The sequence below is a fragment of the Zeus faber genome (assembly GCF_960531495.2).
Source record: "Zeus faber genome assembly, chromosome: 1".
Classification (NCBI taxonomy): domain Eukaryota; kingdom Metazoa; phylum Chordata; class Actinopteri; order Zeiformes; family Zeidae; genus Zeus; species Zeus faber.
Genome location: NC_137193.1, coordinates 23,708,608 through 23,727,972, shown reverse-complemented (window position 1 = coordinate 23,727,972; position 19,365 = coordinate 23,708,608). Strand labels below are relative to the sequence as shown.

General features: G+C 44.8%; 1 protein-coding gene across 6 annotated transcripts in view; it reads left to right on the top strand.

The window, feature by feature from the left end:
* The window catches only part of elmo1 (engulfment and cell motility 1 (ced-12 homolog, C. elegans)), an 89,073-nt gene that overhangs the window by 18,523 nt on the left and 51,185 nt on the right, over positions 1–19,365 (top strand). For 2 of the 6 annotated variants that reach the window (XM_080010851.1, XM_080010846.1), the window contains exons 1-8: positions 4,791–4,927; positions 10,531–10,686; positions 13,263–13,303; positions 13,487–13,559; positions 14,224–14,274; positions 15,017–15,186; positions 17,418–17,453; positions 18,939–19,038. In XM_080010851.1, coding sequence (XP_079866977.1) covers positions 10,609–10,686; positions 13,263–13,303; positions 13,487–13,559; positions 14,224–14,274; positions 15,017–15,186; positions 17,418–17,453; positions 18,939–19,038 — 549 coding nt within the window. In that variant the 5' untranslated portion in view covers positions 4,791–4,927; positions 10,531–10,608. Of the gene's footprint in view, positions 1–4,790; positions 4,928–4,957; positions 5,019–9,471; positions 9,541–10,530; positions 10,687–13,262; positions 13,304–13,486; positions 13,560–14,223; positions 14,275–15,016; positions 15,187–17,417; positions 17,454–18,938; positions 19,039–19,365 lie in introns of those variants that run through there. The other 4 variants (XM_080010847.1, XM_080010848.1, XM_080010849.1 and 1 more) reach the window with 3 other exon arrangements.

Below are 19,365 nucleotides of genomic sequence, written 5' to 3'. Positions count from 1 at the left end.
AATCTAACAGTATCGCCTTCATCGGTTGGAAATGTCTCTCCTTGTCGGAAAGTAGGACTAAGCCCGGGGCGTCGACACTGCAGTGAAATCGCTCTGCACATTATCCACAGGCTGTTTGCTTACTTCTGTGGCACGTCTCTATCCAGCTCAAACACCATCCCTCTGGGAACATATTATCACACACACAGTTTGCGACAAAGTAGATAGACTGTGTTCTTTTCTGTTCCCAGAACTTCATTTTGAAAGAAGATTTAATAAATCCCTCTGTCTATTGACAAGTTGTGTATATTATGATAGTTCTTCATTATAAATGCCTTAACTGTCGGATACTTGGGGAACTATTATAATGGTGGTAATACTCTGATAATTTATCCTAGATCATCCTTTCAAGTGATTTATAAGCAACTTATATTAAGACATGTATTGGCCTGAGCCACAGCATCCTCATAACAGTCATACAATATGGAAATACCAGGTGGTAGACCTTGGGACATTTTCACATTGTATGCTATCATTGACATGGTGATCAGTGATGCTTGTGTTTTATCGATTGTTCTGGTTAACAGCAAACTGTTAGTCATCTGACCCACGTCTCTATAAAGCGAGCACTGAGATGTGTTCTGGCAAACTTTCCCCATCAAGCTGGATGGCTTAGATGGTTTTTAGTTAAAGGACATGAAGTTAAAGGGGACCTATTATGCTCCTTTTTACACAAGTTAATATAGGTCTCTGAGTTCCCCAAAACATGTTTTTTACATTTTTGGCTGAAAATACCACTCCGATTATGCATTGTAAACATGCCTCTAAATCCATGCAACGCCCTTTCAAATGGGAGGAGCCACCCAAGGCCCCAAGTTCTGTGAGCCAATGGGGTTTGAGCTTTACTCCGGACATTTTCTTTATTCGGATAACTTTCACTGACTTCACCGTATGAGTACACTAAAATCCATTTCTGAACACATTTGATGCGAGAAATAATCAATCCCGTTCCTGAATCTTCACTCGCATTGGATCGACAAGGCCTCATTTAAATGTTTGTACCGACTTTCACAGCGGTGTCCGGACCAGCGTGGAGCTTGACGCACCGCGGGCTTGGGGCTTGTTTTGTTTCATTCAGTTACGTCGGGAAACGTCGGAAAATGAAATAAATAAAATAAATACATCAGGTTTTGTTTGGAGAAACAGGTCGTGCGCTGCAGCCTACAGTACAGTCAACCTACTGTGGACACCCCCCCCCCCACACACACACACACAGAAACAAGCACACAGCAGAATACATTTTTAAATACTGGGTATTCGGTTTGGGGCGGTTCTAATTGTACTGAAGTGACATCTATTTCTGAAATGACGCATATTACTGAAATTAGGTATATTAGGGCAGCAAAGCTGAACGGCTTGTTTCACCACATATTTTCTGAAACAGCCAGCTCATATTAAACTGACTGAGTTGTTTTATTACACAGTTTGTGTGTTAGTAGACCCACCATAGACCCAAATGTATGTAATACAATGCATGCAAGCACTGAAAAAGGGACTGAGTTTTCATAATAGGTCCCCTTTAAGTTGAGACAGATGACGCTGAGAGACACCTGGCGGTCAGGATTTGGTAGAAAGGTTATTCCACCACTTGGCATTGTCAGGGGGATGGGAACGTAGTGCAAAGTACTACTTAAAAGAGGTGCCGTTCAACCTCTCTGGAAGCCTTCTGTAATAGCCCTGAATTGTTCAGAAACATCCGAGTCTAGTCAAGGGTTACAGGAAGACAAGGACAATTTATTTTCTTCTCGGAGATGCAACTGCACTCAACACACGCATTCGTGCAGGGAGTGGTGATGACCACAAACACACGCAGGGAGTGGTGGCAGGAGAAATTCAACCTTTGCGTTTCTCCCATCCCAGCCGTCCTTCCTCCAGGGCGCAGCCAGGGGCTGTGGGCGGCCTTTGCTACGTCAGTGCCCGGGGACCAATTCCAGGAGTGAATCCATGTCGTGGTCAGGACAGGAAAGTCTTCTGCGTGTTTTTAATTGGGGTCTTTTTTTAATGTTGGAGGAAACCCATGTGAGCACATGCAAACTCCACACAGAAAGGCCCCTAACCGGGAGATAATTCAGCTGATTAGCGCAGTGCCAACAGCACCCCAGGCGGCGAAGGAACCGAGGACTTTCTTGCTGTGAGGCAGCAGTGCAAGCACTGTGCCACCGTGCCACAATCCACAAGATGTAACTTTAGAGCCAAGTCAGGAAGACTGCTGCATAAATGACTACATAGAGTCTAAACAGTCTGCTGTGAAGAAGGATTTCACTTGGTGCATTCTGCACGGTGCTAACTGCAGAGACAGGCATGGCTTGGGAACACACAAATAGCCGTGGTAGTTTGTGCAATCGCTGTGGATGATATTGAAGCAGCCAAAGGATTTGACTCTCCATTGCCGTTTCCTCATATGAACCCTGGACAGTGTCCGGAGAATCAAGTCCGGACATTGTCCAGAGTGGCCCTTTCACACAGGTAGCGCACAACAGGTGATTGTCCGTGTCAGACGCAATCTCACCAACTCGAAATACTCAGTTTGGTTTAGGCGAGGGATGGCGCCTGGGTAGAACGTGCAGGAGGCAGGACATAATGCAAAGAGTACGCTGCAGAAATCAGTGTTTGGTTACAGCACATTGAAAATGGCAGACGAGTCTACCGACTCATCCGTAATGATAACTGTTTTTGAGTTGATATTCTTTAATATATATACTTTGATATATTATATATATTTTTATTATTGTTTATTAAAAAATCAATTCTATCTTATTATTCTTGTTATTATTCTTCTTCTTATTCCTCGGATGGAGCGAGTGGGCGTGTCGCGTGTTGATGACATTTCTATCATGCGGCAGTCACATGATAGAAACGTCATCAACATGCGACATGCCCACCCGCTTGCTGTGAATTCCCGGACAATGACCTGCTCTGTTCACACATGGGCTCAATCAGACATTTCACAGACTTTGTACTTGGGAGCTGGCTGGGTAAAGTCAGTTTAATGTCCGGTCCAACTGGACATTAAACTTCAGACATTTGCGTTCTCACATGCAGCTCCTCCAGGTAATTAGATAAGTTCAGCGTTGCGACGCATATGTCGAAGCAGCTCATGTTTCACACTCTCTTCTTTCGACAAAGAATAAGAAGTTGCCCAATGGCAACAGCACAGAGCACATGATGCCTTAACCATAACACAAACCCCGTCTTTTCCGAAACCTCAGTTTGGCTCTGAGTGCTGGAGCAGAATGAAACTCGAGGAGGGATTTAATCTTTTTTTTTTTTTTTTTTTTTTCTCCTGTAAAGAAGCATTGCATTTTTAGCATTCCATATAGAATGCCATGTCTTCCTTTCTATGGCCGGGCAAATTGTATGCCAAGAGTAAAGGAGTGACCGTGTCACAAGTACTTAAAACGTCCATGACTCCATGAACATGGAAGGTCTGATGTTTGACTTCGTGGGGAATACATGAACCCAGCTTGGTGTTAGCCTGGGTGGAGCAGCCATCTGTTCCATGTGTGACTTACTAGAACTGGGCCCTTAGAGCCCCAACTTGGTCCAAATAAAGATGTCATTCCTGCTGCTCCTGACTCATCCTGCTTATTCTTTTGTCACAATCGATTACATGTGTGACTCATTGCCCTTGGTGTTTGTTTATTTCATTTCTATTCAATTGTGTATTGGGCGAGTGTTTATCCGGGTGTGCTGGGGGTGGAAGTGGGGGGCGTCTCTTTAAGTGTTGCTTCATTAGGCACTCAACCTAACATGACTCAAAATCCGAAATAAAACCTCCAACTTACCTCAGATGAAGTTGGATATTTAACTATCGATACTGTTGTACCGCCAACTACATTGCCAAGCGTTTCACCTCCTCCACTACCCCAAGATGAATCCAAACACTTGGAGGATTGTTCTTGTCATTTGTGGATTTTCTCTTTTTTATTTTATTTTATTTTTTAAGTTGAAGAAGAACCATCTTTAATCGTCACACAGGTGGAGGAAACCCACCAACACCAACATGCAAACTCCACACAGAAAGGCTCGGTGGAGCACGGTGCCAACAGTGCCCCAGGCGGGAATCGAACCCGGGACCTTCTTGCTGTGAGGCAGCAGTGCAATGCACTACCCCACCGTGCGATTTTGAGCATAGGCAGTACTATTTTATTTAAGGTGAAGATCAATAGTTAAGACTGAACTCAGAAGCGTTGGAGTGGTCCATACATCGATTCATTCTGGGGGAACACACAGTGTATGTGTCGGTGTATGGTTTGAGGGGAGTTTATTTGACCTTGAATGGCAATGAGGCAGTGAGTATTTAATGGTCCAATTTTGTAGACGACTTGTCTTGATGCAGTTGGAATCTTGTGGGTTGCTTGGATTCTTTTACCATTTTCTTACCGAGTGCCCTGATGATTTTATTTGCACTACTGGTGTTTAGAAGGTGGACAATCTCTTGTTGCATATGTCTGTGTCCTTGCAGTTGTTCTCCTCTTACATCACATCGTCTTCGAATTTTGCCGCTGTTTTCTCTGCTACCAACCTGTTTCCTCTTTTCTTAACAGACGCCCACTTCCTCCCTGTCTCTCTCTCTGTCTGTCTCTCTCTCTCTCTCTCTCTCTCAGTCCGTCTCTGCTGCTCTTTTGCCCAAGGCGAACCGCTGCACAAACCAGTGTGAAGTGCTTGTACTTGTCTGACTTCTGACGCCGGAGGAACGTGTCCTCTGGTGGGCAGCCGGTCTCCGTCGAGTTTTCTGATTTATTTTTATTTTTTTGTAATTTAAATTTTTTTTTTTTTTTTTTTTAAAGAGCAGCTCTCTCTGTCTGTTCACATTGAGCTGTTGTTTTCTCAGGAAGCAGCTTGATTGGAACAAGCTCGCAGACCTCTCCGTTGTCAAGGTTTCCGGGTGAGCCCTCATCTCCGAGACGCTGTTTTTGTTTTTTTCGTTTTCTCTTTCCTCTCTGTGCAGACGGTGGCAGGATGAAGCAGGCCTCCGGGTGTGGCGCTCATTTATTTATTACCTTCTCTCTCTGCCTCCTTGTCTCCCTCATGTGTCACCGTGGCCACCCGGATCAGTTGGTTTGGCCCAAAGTGTTTCTGTGGCTCTGTCTAATGCAGTGTTTGTTGTGCTGTTAGAGGTATTTAAATTTGGCCGTGGTTGTTTTATCACGGATGCAACCTATGTTCCATGGAAAAAGAAATGACTTGTTTTATTTTAAGCGGCAGTGTTTCTCATGTCTGACGGATGTTTTCTGGTCAGGGTTCCTGTGGCACAGGAATTGTTGTGTGATTAGGTTCATGATAGATGTACGATGTATTTACACTGATATATTACTGCATTTCAGTTGTGTCAGAATTGGAGCTTGGAGATATTCAGAGCAATATAATGCAATGAATAGAATAGATCAGCTGTGTGTCCATGGGCCTTACAGTATCTTGCCTTGAACATGTCATGATTCTATGGTTCTATGTATTTCTTTTGCACTTGTTTACCTGCAATCGATGGCCATCACCCAAACACACTAATCTAACTAGACCTGAAGACCTTGTCCAAAGATTGCACTTTCAATATGTGGGGCTTTTACACTTGGAGACGCATAGTTTACAGTGCAATATTTATAAGAGATAAGATTCATTTTCAGGAAATGAGAGCTGAGTGGTTAGGTGTCCCCTTGCCGTGCGTGTCTCTGAGGCCTCAGAAGGAAGCTGGAAGGCCGAGCACGTTTGACAGGATATCCTGATTGCAGCGGTGGAGAAAAAGAAGCGGGGCTGATTTTGTGAAACGAGGCGGGGGCTCGGCTCAGGCAGAGACCAACCACCATGGGTCCGGTCTCCAAATCTGACAGCCAATCAGGGGTGTTAGAAAAGAAAAGGCACTGGAACAGTTGGCTTTTCAAAGGTTCTACAAAAAACATTATATGGCCAGAGCCTGCTTCTATTTGCTTTTGACGTCAAACACCTCTTACGATCACAGGTGTTATTTAGTTGAATCTTCTCTCTCTTTATTTGTCAGCCTGTTTGTCAGCCTTTTGTCTTGCCGCGAGCTTGCAGGCTTGTCCTTTGAGGCAGCAGGCGGGCTGTGGATGTGGTGGAGGTGGAGGCAGAGGGGGTGTATTGCAGCTGTGTGGGCATAGCACAGAGACGCGAGAGGAATCTCACTTTAAGTCACTTTCAAGGAGCTCCCTCCACAGACCGCCTTCTTCCAGGGACGCTCTTTGTATTGTACTACTCAATAAATCTCAATAAACTTAAGTGTGTGTGTGTGTGTGTGTGTGTGTGTGTGTGTGTGTGTGTGTGTGTGTGTGTGTGTGTGTGTGTGTGAAGGTGTCAGGCTCAAAGGGACACTAGCCCACGCTCCACCCCGGCTCTGTGTCGGCAGCCCTTTTGTCTCGGCACTCAGATAAAGGGCGGTTCTCACTCTGGAGGCCTTCACATGCACCGCCGGCCCCTGCGGCGAGCGTCGCTCTTTGTAGAGGTGTCGGATGAAGAGCTCGGAGGGGTCCTTTGGAGGGGTCCCTCATCCCTCTTTCATCGCTCTCTCTCTCTCTCTCTCTCTCTTTCTCTCTCTCTCTTTCTCATCCCTCCATCAGAGAGGACATGCCCTCTCACATTACCCACTATGAATTATTAAGCTGAAACCCAGCACTCCTTTTGCCTCCCAGCAAATCACAGCCTTGTGTGTGTGTTCTACTCTCTCTCGCGCGCTCGCTCTCGCTCACTCTCTCAGTTCTCCTCTCCTCTTCTCCACTATCCAAATTATTGATGTTTTCCCCCCTTTCTGACCTCTGTAAGCAGGTAAATTTACTTTTTTGGGGTTTTTTTTTGTAGGCGGTAACATGAGTTCCATTTGGAAATCGTGAAGCACCTTGGCCAGGTGACCACACAGGCATGCCTGTAACATGAGGGCAGGTGGGCGAGCGTTAGATCATCAGCATATAGACGCGCACACACACACACACACACACACACACACACACACACACACACACACACACACACACACAGATTCCTTTGCTTGTGAAGATGCCTTAACGTGCACCAAAGCAACAGTTCCATGTACCATGTCTCTTTCTCTCTCTCTCTCAAACCCACACGCACAGATTATAACCTTGTACATTAATGCCACTAAAGCAGTGGTATTTCTGTGTTAAAAGGCGAAGAGGACTTGGTTAAAGGTTGAAGTTTTTGATGTGGTCAACTGCTTGAAAATCCACCGACTTCCTTTCGTGTTCAGATTTTGTTACAAAATATGATCCTGCTCCTTTATTGCATTTTTTTTTCCTGCAAAGCCTCTAGCACTCTAGAGGAGAGAGAGGTGAAGAGGTTGATGAAGGGATGAAAGGGAGCTGGGGTGTGAAGACAAGGAGTAAAGGTGTGTGTGTGTGTGGGGGGGGGGGGTGTTTGAGCAGTGTGCAATTGTTTCTTCTCTTGCTCTTTACACACACCTCTGGCACACACACACACACACGCACACACACAATAACTGTGAATTGGAGCAGTCACAATTCTTACATTCTGTTATCACCCTATAGCGATCGTTTAAGCAACGTTTAGAAATGGAGCAACAAATAGTAAGCAAATGTTGCCGCATTTCACCAGTTTAGTTGAGGAGAACGAACAGAAATTTTCTCTTATTGATACTTTTCTCTTAAATGTCACTTAAAGGTGGAGGTGAATTACTACACTATTATAGCTTTATACTGTGATGGTGACTAACTCGAAAATGAACAAAAATTATATAGATCATGACAACCATATTTGAGGCTTTCTGCTTAGGCTGTGGTTGACAGGTGTGCAGAGCAGAGAGCCACTTGGTTCCACTTCACTACAGTAACAGTGTGTGTGTGTGCGTGTGTGCGTGTGTGTGTGCGTGTGCGTGTGCGTGCGTGTGCGCGCCTGCGAATTGTTTCGATCAATAACCCTTCAGGAGCCACATATCTCTGAGTCAGCTCCAGTTCCCGGTATACAGCAAGATGACAAGGTCACCGAAAAACAAACCAACCCGCCCACCCTCGGCATGTTGTCCTTGAACGAACCAAACGGTGGGTTCTGCTTCAGACTCCATAAGCCAAACATCCTTATTGACAACTATTATACTACATTGTGGGTAGAAAACACACACACACACACACAATGGATGAATCAAGAATGCAAAGCCAGGTTCCATTCGCAGCCTGGAATCGCTGTGATTTTGTTGCCTTTTTTAAAAACAGATTAAAATCCCTCATTCCTTCAAAGGGCACTAAAACCTCACATGACATTTCATATGCCCTGGACGCCACCAGAAACCATAAGAAGCAAAGAGATTTTTCTTTTCTTTCATTCTGAGGATCGGGGCTGGAGGTGAAATCCCCCTTTGATGTTTTTGCCATCAACAAACAAACATCGCCGCTCTCAACTAAGCTCTCAAAGACGTGTTGTTTTGAACCGGCTGTTGGTATGGAGAGCTGAGATAGGAGACGTGGTTCAGCCTCTGGGCGGCGCTTCGTGTGTGCTGGTGTTTTGCCTAAGTGAACCGAGGCTGGTCAGTAAATCCTACAGTGGTGAATCGTCCATAGAACCTGTCTTTAGTCGGGTATTTGCCTTGATAATTTGACAAACGTAACAATTCCTAGAAATTCCTGCTATCGAAGCGTCGACAGACCGATGTTTTCAGACACTCCATCCGATGGATGGATGGAGGGATGATTAGAGGCAGGTTGTGGCAGAATGCATCCATCCTTTTCCCACCTGTTGTGCAAAGGGCAGCGCATGCTCCGCCAGGCAACCTGTGAGTTATTTTGACGCCTTTTCCTTCCACGCTTGTTAGTGTTATCTTCTTTTGCACACACACACACACACACACACACACACACACACACACACACACACACACACACACACACACACACACACACACACACAGACCCTCTCCTTTTCCTCCAATCACCACTAATACCACAATTTGACAAGAATTCCGCCAAAGGCAAGGAGAAAGATCTTTTGTTTCTAATCCGATTGACATTAAAGTTACTCAAAAAGCCCCGCTACGTAACCTGCTGTAAATGACTCCTCCCAATTCATACACCCCTCTCTCATATTCCTGAATGGAGAGATGCAAAGTGAAAAGATAAATAAGAGGGGGTGGGGGGAGTCAGAGCAAAACAAACGTGACTTGAGAGTACGATGACGAGCGCTCCGGTAGATAGAGATGCGTGCACCTCGCTCGCTATTGATGGAGCCGCTGCCATGGCAACGGGCCCTTGAATAAAAGGGGAGTGCGGATTATTATGGGGTGACTCACACAAACGCCAGGCCCCGCCGATGACATCTCGCTGTCGTTTACGGAATATGGTCAACCGTACACACACACACGTACACATATCGCGTCACGTAACACACTCTTTTCTTGTTTACTTGTTGTCTCCATGGGAAATTGGCCTTACCCGCCTTTCTGCATCCCAAATGAAGATGAAATATGTAAACGGGTCTCACCACCAGGAGTTAGGAGCATCTGAGCCATCCAGACTGACTGAGAAGGTGAATAATTGATGCCTTTTATTTATTTTTATGGAAGGTGTGTGTGTGTGTGTGTGTGTGTGTGTGTGAATGGTCTCAAACCACCCCTTCTCTAACACACTATGGTGCATGTTGGCTTTCATAAGACGTGGACTCGGCCGGTTCTTCCCCTTTCTGTGGGTCTGGAGTCTCGGACTGCACAGAGTTTGGGACCTCACACGGATTTCTTTCCACCGGCGGGTTTCTTCTAACGGGTTTCTTCTAACTGGCCCATCTCCAAAAGCCACCGGATCCAGGACAATCCGGTTGCCTGTTGCTCTGACAGAAAGCGTCCCTTTTCTGCCTTCTCAGGAGGTGGATTGAGTGTGTGCGTGAAGGGGAATCCTAGCATGAAAAATGATGTAGAAATGTACAACACGGCCCTGAATTCCCAGTTTCTGTGCCGGTCCAAGGCCTTCAGCCACAGCAGACTCCAGAGCTTGTTCTCTTTCACTCCCCTCTCACCTCGTCCAAAATATCTCTGTGAGTGACTTGTATACACTGCATATGCCTGTCTGCTCACTGGCCATTGGTGATACCTTTGGAGACCTAGGAGGATCTAGAGGACATACCTGTTGAAGACATGGTTTTGGGACCGCTTGCAGGAAGATAGGGAGTTGGCTTACACTCTAAATTAAGGTGGCTAAAGATTTGTTTTTTTGAGGATGGGAATACTTCTCGACTGGCCCAACTTGTACAACTGGTAGCGTTAGGGCCTTGGCAGTACCCTCAGCATATAATGGAATTCATAATATCCAGAAGCACTGGTCGACTGAGAGTTACCTCGCGACGCAAGTTGTAGTCGTAAAGAGGCATCAGCCGCGTGTTTACTGCTGGATACCGGTGGTCTGTGAGGAATTTTTCAATGCACCCCTCTTTGAGCTTCTGTTCGTTCTTGTATATAATGACCCTTGAAGCTCATCTTGAGGAATTGGTATCACATCAAACGAACGTATTTCTTTCCCTCTGCAGGTTTGGATGACCGCCCTCTAGTGGCAAGTGAGAGCGGCGTAAGGCAGTGCCTCCCTGCCACCGCCACCGCCAGCAGCCATGCCGCCGCCAGCGGACATCGTCAAGGTGGCCATCGAGTGGCCAGGGGCCTTCCCCAAGCTCATGGAGATTGACCAGGTAGATGCCCGTGCAAAAAAAATGAAAAATAAAAATGGAAATATGGTAAACATCCCGGTGATCAGAACAGTGTTTGACATCAAGTTTATTTGTAAAGCACATTTCATACTCAAGGGCATTTCAATCCAAATAGATCAAAAACATATTAAGATCACAGATGACAGGTTAAAGTGCATTGTAAAACATTTACAACAATTTAAAATCCACTGATTAAACCTTTACTTCCATCCTGAATCACAAATTCGGGAACTGGTGAAGCACATTGTACTTTATGTATATACATACTTTATGTATATTTTAACCCAAAGAGAAGAGAGAAATCTCTTGCTATTTACTTCCATTTTCTGTTTTAATAAAATCAATGGCATCTTAAAGCACACGCCAAATTTTGGGAAGATCGCTTCTCTCCTCCTCCTCCTCCTCCATCACCACCTCCTCCTTCTTCTACACTCTCCTCCGCATCTGGCCCTGCAGCAGCATATGGTCATCTTCGTCATTTGCCGAGGAGCCAGATTCAGCCACTTTTCATTGTCTGGTGTGTGTGTGTGTGTGTGTGTGTGTGTGTGTGTGTGTGTGTGTGTGTGTGTGTGTGTGTGTGTGTGTGTGTGTGTGTGTGTGTGTGTGTGTGTGTGTGTGTGTGTGTGTGTGTGTGTGTGTGTATTTGCATCATTTGCATATACGGTATATTTCTGTATATGTGGCTGTGGGCTGTGCATGCATTTGCACGCCGGCATCTGTTTGTGTGTGTGTTTGTGTGTGTATGTGTATCTGCATAAATCTCACCCCAGTATCTCTGCAACATCTCCAGTGCCTCCGAGGCACAGGGGTCGAACATTTGTTTATGAGCGTTGAGGGAATTTAATGCAAGCGGAGACAATGGAGAGTCGAGTGTTTTTACCACTGTTGTTTGTAAGAAACGTAAGGGAGATTTTTAAATTTAATTTGTTTCTTTTTTTGAAAGATGACGAAGGGAGAGAAGGGTGTTTGAGTTGATAAAAAGATGTTGTTCGATGCATGGAGTAAACCATATCAGGGCTTTCAGGGCAGTTTGGCTCCATCTACTCTTTGTGGGGACTTTTTCGACTATTACTGTTCTATTGGGTGTGGCACCACCCGAGGACCCCCAGGTTATGCTGTAATTTGTATTTATATTTCTAGATTATTTGTAATTTATTCTGTAAACAAGAATCAAATATCATATGGTAAGAATACATTTGTACAAACAGTATTTTCCTACATCAGGACCCATGTACAACATATAAAGAAAATAAAAACAAAGCAAATTAAATAAATGGTAATAAAATAAACATTTCTTTAATGATTTAAAAAAGGTTAAACATTTTATTAAACCCAAATTTTTTTTAGCACCATTTCATTCAGTAACACTAGTTTTAGATTTTTTGTTAGAATTTAAATTCAACATTTTTATTCATTTTTATCATCCATCTGTTTATTTTGGAAGAGATGACGCGCGTTTTAGTATAGTAGCCGGGGTATCACCAAACACCAGTTAACAGGAGGAAGAAAAGATAGTGTTTGTGATGTCACCCATTGGACTCTGAAAGGATGATTGGAAGCCTCGAGTTTGGGTTTATGCTTGTGAATCCACCTTAAGAGAAGGATGCCTCACGTCCATTTGAGATCTGGAATGGCTGCAAATGGGCTGCAAAGTGGATCACAAAATGTCAATTCCTTAACATGTCTTGTCACACGATTGATTTCCTGTCTGTGCGGCGATGACATAATACTCCGATTGCAATTCAATTTAGTCGGTCATGAGTTCTACAATATGATTTTCTTTTTATTATCATATATTAAGTCTCCTAAGAATGTGGCTCAAATTCAAAAGATGTTGAAATATGGGATTCTATGATCAATGTGTAGATTACAGGAGTGTGTGTGTGTGTGTGTGTGTGTGTGTGTGTGTGTGTGTGTGTGTGTGTTCTCTCGCTCCATTGTCCGTCTCCGTACTTTCCATATGTACGCCTCCCCTCCCTCTCATCAACATGCAGTTTGTTCTTTTTTTTTTTTTTCTCCTTTTTAATTTTTTAACGCCGCCGTCTCTTCTTTGTTCGTGTCACACCTCCCTCATTTATTCCGCTTCTGTCCCCGCGCCCCCTCCGTCTCCGTCACAATCACCCACTTTCTCTCCTTGATTGTTTCATTTCTCTCCCGATCTCTCAATCAAATCTTCCACGGTGTCATAAATGTACGCAGATGTTGACTGACGTGTGTGTGTGTGTGTGTGTGTGTGTGTGTGTGTGTGTGTGTGTGTGTGTGTGTGTGTGTGTGTGTGTGTGTGTGTGTGTGTGTGTGCGTGCGTGCGTGCGTGCGTGCGTGCGTGCGTGCGTGCGTGTGTGTGAGAAGACCCCCCGCCCCCTGTGAAACCGCTGCATGGCTGGAGGTTTGGCGTTGAAAACACAATGAAGCGGTCAGAGAGCTCCCAGATGTGTGCTCAGACATCCCTTCTGTAATATCAAAATAATTGCAGCCCTACTGTAAAGACCAGTGTTGTTTTAGCAACCCAGCGTTCTGGATGTGTGTGAGCTAAATGCCGTTTTCGTCTCCCTCCACAGAAAAAGCCTCTCTCGGCCATCATTAAGGAAGTGTGCGAGGGGTAAGTCGGTCTCTTCTGTTTTATTTATCTGAACGTGGGGGGGGGGGGGTTCCTGTTAAAATTGGAATAATATAAAGCTTTGAGGTCTCTGGGAGAGCTTCTCTTGCTTTGTGCGTGCTATGAATACCAACCCTACAGTGTGTGTGTGGTTTTTGATATATTTATACGATATATCGCTTTCAGGTGGTCCCTGGGGAATCACGAACACTTTGCCCTGCAGAACGCTGACTCGACAAATTTCTACATTACAGAGAAGGTTTGGCGCTCTTTCCCGACTATCAATATGCCAAAATGTTCCATGATAGATGAAGATATTCATTTGGGAATTAATATGGAAGGGATACTATGCAGCCAGCCGGTCATTATCGTAAAAATAATCCCCCACAGGTTGATCTGGTCTGGTATCACTCTAAAGGGGGTAATATTGTAATAATGACCGCCTGGCTGCATATTGTCGTACTTGTTATACATCTTCTCACTAGATAAACAGAATATTTAGACTAGTATTCGTATTTTAAGAGCTTGAGAAAAGTAGTTCACAAAGTCGAAGCTTACACTGCACTAATTCAATCGACAAAAAAGACTGTGCCCTACATAGGACAAACCTATTTACTGTTTACGTCTCTTTACATCCATTGTAGTTTCTATGTAGCCTCACGAGAGGGCGCCGCTATCCAGTGCGATCATTGTCATGCAGGCGGAGTGATTCAAGATGTTTATTTGTCACATACATATACATACGAGCAAACGTAGTGAAATGACATGATACGAAGGGCGTGGAGCGATTGCTTGCATCATTATTAACAGCATTATTCGGGAACAACTGACCACTGATAAGAGCTAGAGACCAATCAGAATCGAGTTTTCTATAGAGTTGTGTCATAATTATTGTTGTTTGATTTTCTTTCTACACTTAACAGAATCGCAACGACATAAAGAACGGCTCGATCCTGCGCTTGACCACCTCTCCTGTAAGTGCTGCCGTGTGAAGACGCAAACTTCTCAATGGAAAAACTTTGCATAAAGATGTTGCGACGACCCATGATGTCAATAAGATGTTTTAATGTCTGTAATCACGTGTTTATTTAATGAGATCCCGGCCAAAGCTCTTCTAAAACATAACCAGTATCTTCACTGACTGGCTCCTGAACAATACATTTTTCCTATGATGCTTTCAGATAAAAACATTGCCTCGGAAAAAAAACCAAAACGAAAATGCTTTTTAAAGAAAGAGAAAATGACAGGACACTCGTGCTCTTACTAAACAAACCATTTTATTTTCTTCTTGGCTCGCCGAGAAGAAAAAGAGAGAAACAACTTCGGTATTTGGTCTCGACAGCCACAGAATGTGTCGAAACTCTAGAGCAGCGGTTCTCAACGTGGGGTCCGGGGACTCTCCAGGAATCCTTTAAGAGGCTCCAGACGGTCCCCAGAAACCACTAAAGAATGTATGACAATGACTATTTTGATCATAGCTTGACTGTTATCTCCCTAACTACAGTATAGACAGGTATTAAAGTTTGGGTTAAATCATATACAATAAGAAAAATCTTCTCAGCTTGGGGCCCCAGAGACCAAGTCAAATGAGGTCCATGGCCTAATGCGTATCAACTTCAGGGTCCTTGATGTAATTTTTTTATTTAAAAAAAAAAAGGTTGAGAAATGAACTGGTCCTCCCTCTCGCTCCTTCCCCCCCTAAAATGTTCAATCCAGTCCCAGACGGCGGCGCAGCTCCACGAGCGCATCCAGTCGTCCAGCATGGACGCCAAGCTGGAGGCTCTGAAGGACCTGGCCAACTCCTCCAGGGACATCACCTTCGCCCAGGAGTTTATCAACCTGGATGGCATCTCGCTGCTCACGCAGATGGTTGAGAGCGGAACGGAGTAGGTGACTTTTAGGATTTCCCTAAAATTGTGTTGGATCGTAATGGAACGCCAGGACACGCTTTTGTGCTTGTGCGTATCGACAGCTTTGATTAAATGACCTAGAATGTGTGTAACTTGTGATGAGTCCCCCTAGTGGCAGCACCTGTGCATTGCAGCTTAGACATTTTAGTGTTTATTATCGCTTTAAAAAGAAAAATCTCACACCAATTAAGTTCCTTTGACTCGGACAGGAATGAAACATCCAGCTCAAAGTGAGATTCAACAGCTCCTGGTAATAAGGCCGTCAAATAGAACTCCCCACTCCCACGCACAGATCTGGGGTCAGCGGCAAGAAAGCCAGGTGGCGACTGAAGTTGCACTTTGCATTCTAATGGGGCACGATCCAAGTCGCTGACCAGCAAACAACCCCGCTCTCAGTTTTCCTAGTGTAACGGCAGTTTGCGGAGCATTTCTGAGACTCCTTTGTGGAACGAGGTGGTGCATAGCAGCCTGCGGCGCGGCGCGGCGTGGCGCGCCGCTCCGGTGTGGTCCTCAACCGAGCGTGATAGTCTAATTTCAGAGCCCGGGAGTCAGGCTCGTCTTTTTCACCGCCCGCCTAAAAGATATCTGGCTGTGTTTGAAGGCCTCTGAGACCCTCAAAGATGTAGGTTATTGGGAGGCCTTATGTTTATTTCAATTTTTTTGCCTTTCCTTTTTTTGCTGAGGTAGATATCTGTGTGTGTGTGTGTGTGTGTGTGTGGCAAGAAACTGTGAGTGCAAGGTGCCTGCAAAAGTGAAATCCTAGGGCCTCACACACTGTCAGAAAGGCCTGCAGCGGGCAGTCATCTGAGATAAACGCGTTTTCTGCTTCACGCCGTCCTCATTATACATCCCTTCACCCCAGAGGGAGGCGCTTTCACGCAGGGCCATCGCGTCGTCGGCTCCAAATTCACACAAGGTCAAGAGTGTTGTTGCACAGTGAAAAACACTCCCCACACTTAACGTCTGCTGTAAAACCCCCATCTGTGAAGAGCGCGTTGGAGTTGGCTTCGTTTCTAACGACTTGAAACCGGAGCTGTAGTTAAACTTACTCAAAGAGCGTAAATGACTTGTGTATATCAATTGGTAATGACTTGAAAAGCTTGGTTTTTTTTTTTAGCTTTTCTTGACTTTGTAGATTTCTTAAACCTTTTAAAACATCGGCTCATGTCGTCCATTCGCTGTGGTATTTGACATTTTTGACATTTGCCTTTTTTTTTCACGGGTGGCGGTGATTTCATTTGAAGCCTCTCTCTCGATTAAATCGAGCGCTAAATTCTTAAAACAACGGCCCTTCTTGTTCCTCATCTGAGGGAACCATGCAGGTTCAGGTGTTTAATGCCTCCTATTTCAGCGGCATCACTTTAACTATTTGACGGGAAGTCACTGAAACCTCCCCGCACTTTGTATAGAATTAATTGAATTGTCAAAGGAAATTAGGTTGATAGATGGACTTAGCATTTCTCCAGGGGCACTGACTAAATGTGTAAATGATGTGTGTTTACGTGCGCGCCAGCCTGCAGAGATGCATCTCTGCTCATCGGCCTCTGGCTTACTGCCATTTTGGAGTTGTGATTGTTCGATAGGTTCGGTGCTGCAGACTTCGCTGATGCGTCGATCTTCACAGTGTTTTTCTGCGTCTGTATTGATGTGGACGAGAGTTTCCACAAGTCCTCTGGCCTGCAGCTGCCGCAGCATCGCACACTGAGCTCCAGAAATGGAAGTCAGATGCTGCCCTCTAGTCGCAGAGAGATGTACTACATGACGAAATGCGCAGTTCACTTTCAATATAATGCATTTCATCTTTACATTTTATTACCACATTTTAATATTTTGATTTACAATTTAAGCTAAATATTTTGTGTATTAGAAAAAAAAAGAATAATGCTGTTGCATAATCTAGCTGCTTTTCAACCTCTTATAATTTAAATATATGTAAGTCTTTGAAGCTTTTCTGTTTGGTGAAAACTAAGCTACTGTCTTTCAGAGTCAAATAATTATATTAAATGATCTCATATTCTTCATTTTATACCATTAATTGTATCAACTGTGCATATGACCTGACAAGTGCATTTTCCATGAAACCACTGCTGTGATTTTAATGTTTTCCAGCTTGCTGTTGCGCTGAGACAAGGGGGGGAAAAAAGGTTCTGTTCTCTGGTGTTGTATTGTTTCCCTCCTTGATGCCAAAGTTTCCTAAATCTTTGCAGGCGCTATCAGAAACTACAGAAGATAATGAAGCCCTGGTAAGCCCCTCCCTCTCTCCCTCCCCCACGCAGGGGTGATGCTTTTCCTCCTAACCTGCTGTTTGAGTCTGCATGAATCTAGACTTCAGCCCCGGTGTCTCAAAGAGGAGGGACTTCACCACATCCACAGGCTTCCATTCCAAAATCTGCCTTTCAATTGACTCTGAATCAGCTTCCCCTCTCTCTCTCTGTCTGTCTGTCTCTCTCTCTGTCTCTCTCTCTCTCTCTCTCTCTCTCTCTCTCTCCCTCTCCCTCTCTCTTCCCATTTTTGTTTGCATGTGGATTGGGTCGTCGAGGTCTAATCGGAGCTCTGACTTTTCCTCCATGGGATCTTGGGCTCAAGCACTAACATTTAATCTCTGAAGACATCCTCAAAACAGATTTGGATTAGTGGCGATATGGTTAAAACATGGTTTATCATATGATACTTTATTTACCAAGGTGTGGTAACAGCATGTTAAAAGTAAACTCTCATCAGATGTCGTTATTTTCTTCTTTCTTTTTCCCTTCCAGTCATTTGATACTAATGCATTATGCAATTATTGATAGACTTGATTAAAAAAAAATGCTTTGGACAAAAGTGTCTGCTAAATTATTTTGAAAAAACAAACAAAAAAAAATCCGAGACCTTATTGTATATTATCACTAACCGTGTGTGCCTGCAGGATATTGCTATTTCATGACCTGGCTTTGAATCTCCATGGCTCCTGCAGGGTTGATGTTCTTCCACCTGTCGGCCTAACTGCATGACCGCCTCTGTTCTGGTGATGAGAGACTCGCAAACAATTCCTACCTAACGCACAAATCGTTTTAAAATGACTCCGGAGTCGGGGGTCAGACCAACAGCGGGTGACTTTTCCACTCACAAACTGGAAATAAGAACTCAGGACTAAATTAAAGTGCAAGGCAATAGTTCTTGTGATTCACATGCATTTCCCTGCCGAAAAAAAGAAATCTAGAATACACTCTTCTGACTCGTTCTTCGTTCACCGGAAACAACTGAATCAAACGAACAAAGAGTCAGAAAATCAAACGGCTCGTCTGACCGAGTCACTCGTCAGGAACCCAATCTTAAAAAAGACGAGTCGAACCTTTCATCGCTGCTCTGTCCTGCAGCTTCTGGCCCTGCTCTTCCGTTTGCACTGTGCTGCCCGGCTCCTGTCGACTCTCTGGCGCCCCCTGCTGCTTGTGGAGGATCGGGCTGGCTGCACCAGCCGGCAAAACCTCTCTCCTGCTCTCTGTCCCATACGTCTCCGTCTCCGTCTCCGTCTCCTGGCTGTTCGGTTTGGTTTCTCTCTCTCTCTCTTTCTCTCCGCAGTGAATGTGGTTGTGATGTCTTGAAGCCTTTTTGCCGTTGCCTCTCCATCTTTGCTCTCGCTCTTATCGTCCTCTTCCTGGCCCAACTCTTCTTCTTACACCGTCGCTTCCCGGGCCACGCAAGGGAGGTTTTCTATGTCTCCTCTGTGTCTCTGTGTCATCTCGTAGCTTCGGGGACCTTCTGTCCTTCACCCTGACGGCCTTCGTGGAGCTGATGGACCACGGCATCGTCTCCTGGGACACCTTCTCTGTGGCCTTCATCAAGAAGGTCAGCCCCCCCCCCCATCCTCATCCTCGCCGGCCTCAGCTACAGCGACTATGTGGAACGATTCCGTGATGTAAAAGTGACAAATGCATTGGGGTTTTTCTCAGAACGGAATCTTCTTCCATCAGTTTGAGACAATCTGTTGGAGGTCAAGCAACAGAGCCCAGAAAGTTGTGTTGTTCGGTCGTCTTTTGGCCCCATTCTCATTATGCAAAAATCTCTGTGTTGGGTCGAAGAATACATATTTTGTATTTTATTCTGGGTACGGAGGAAATTGGCAAAAAAAATACAGTAAATAATAAGAATAAACCAAATAATAAAATGTGCAAA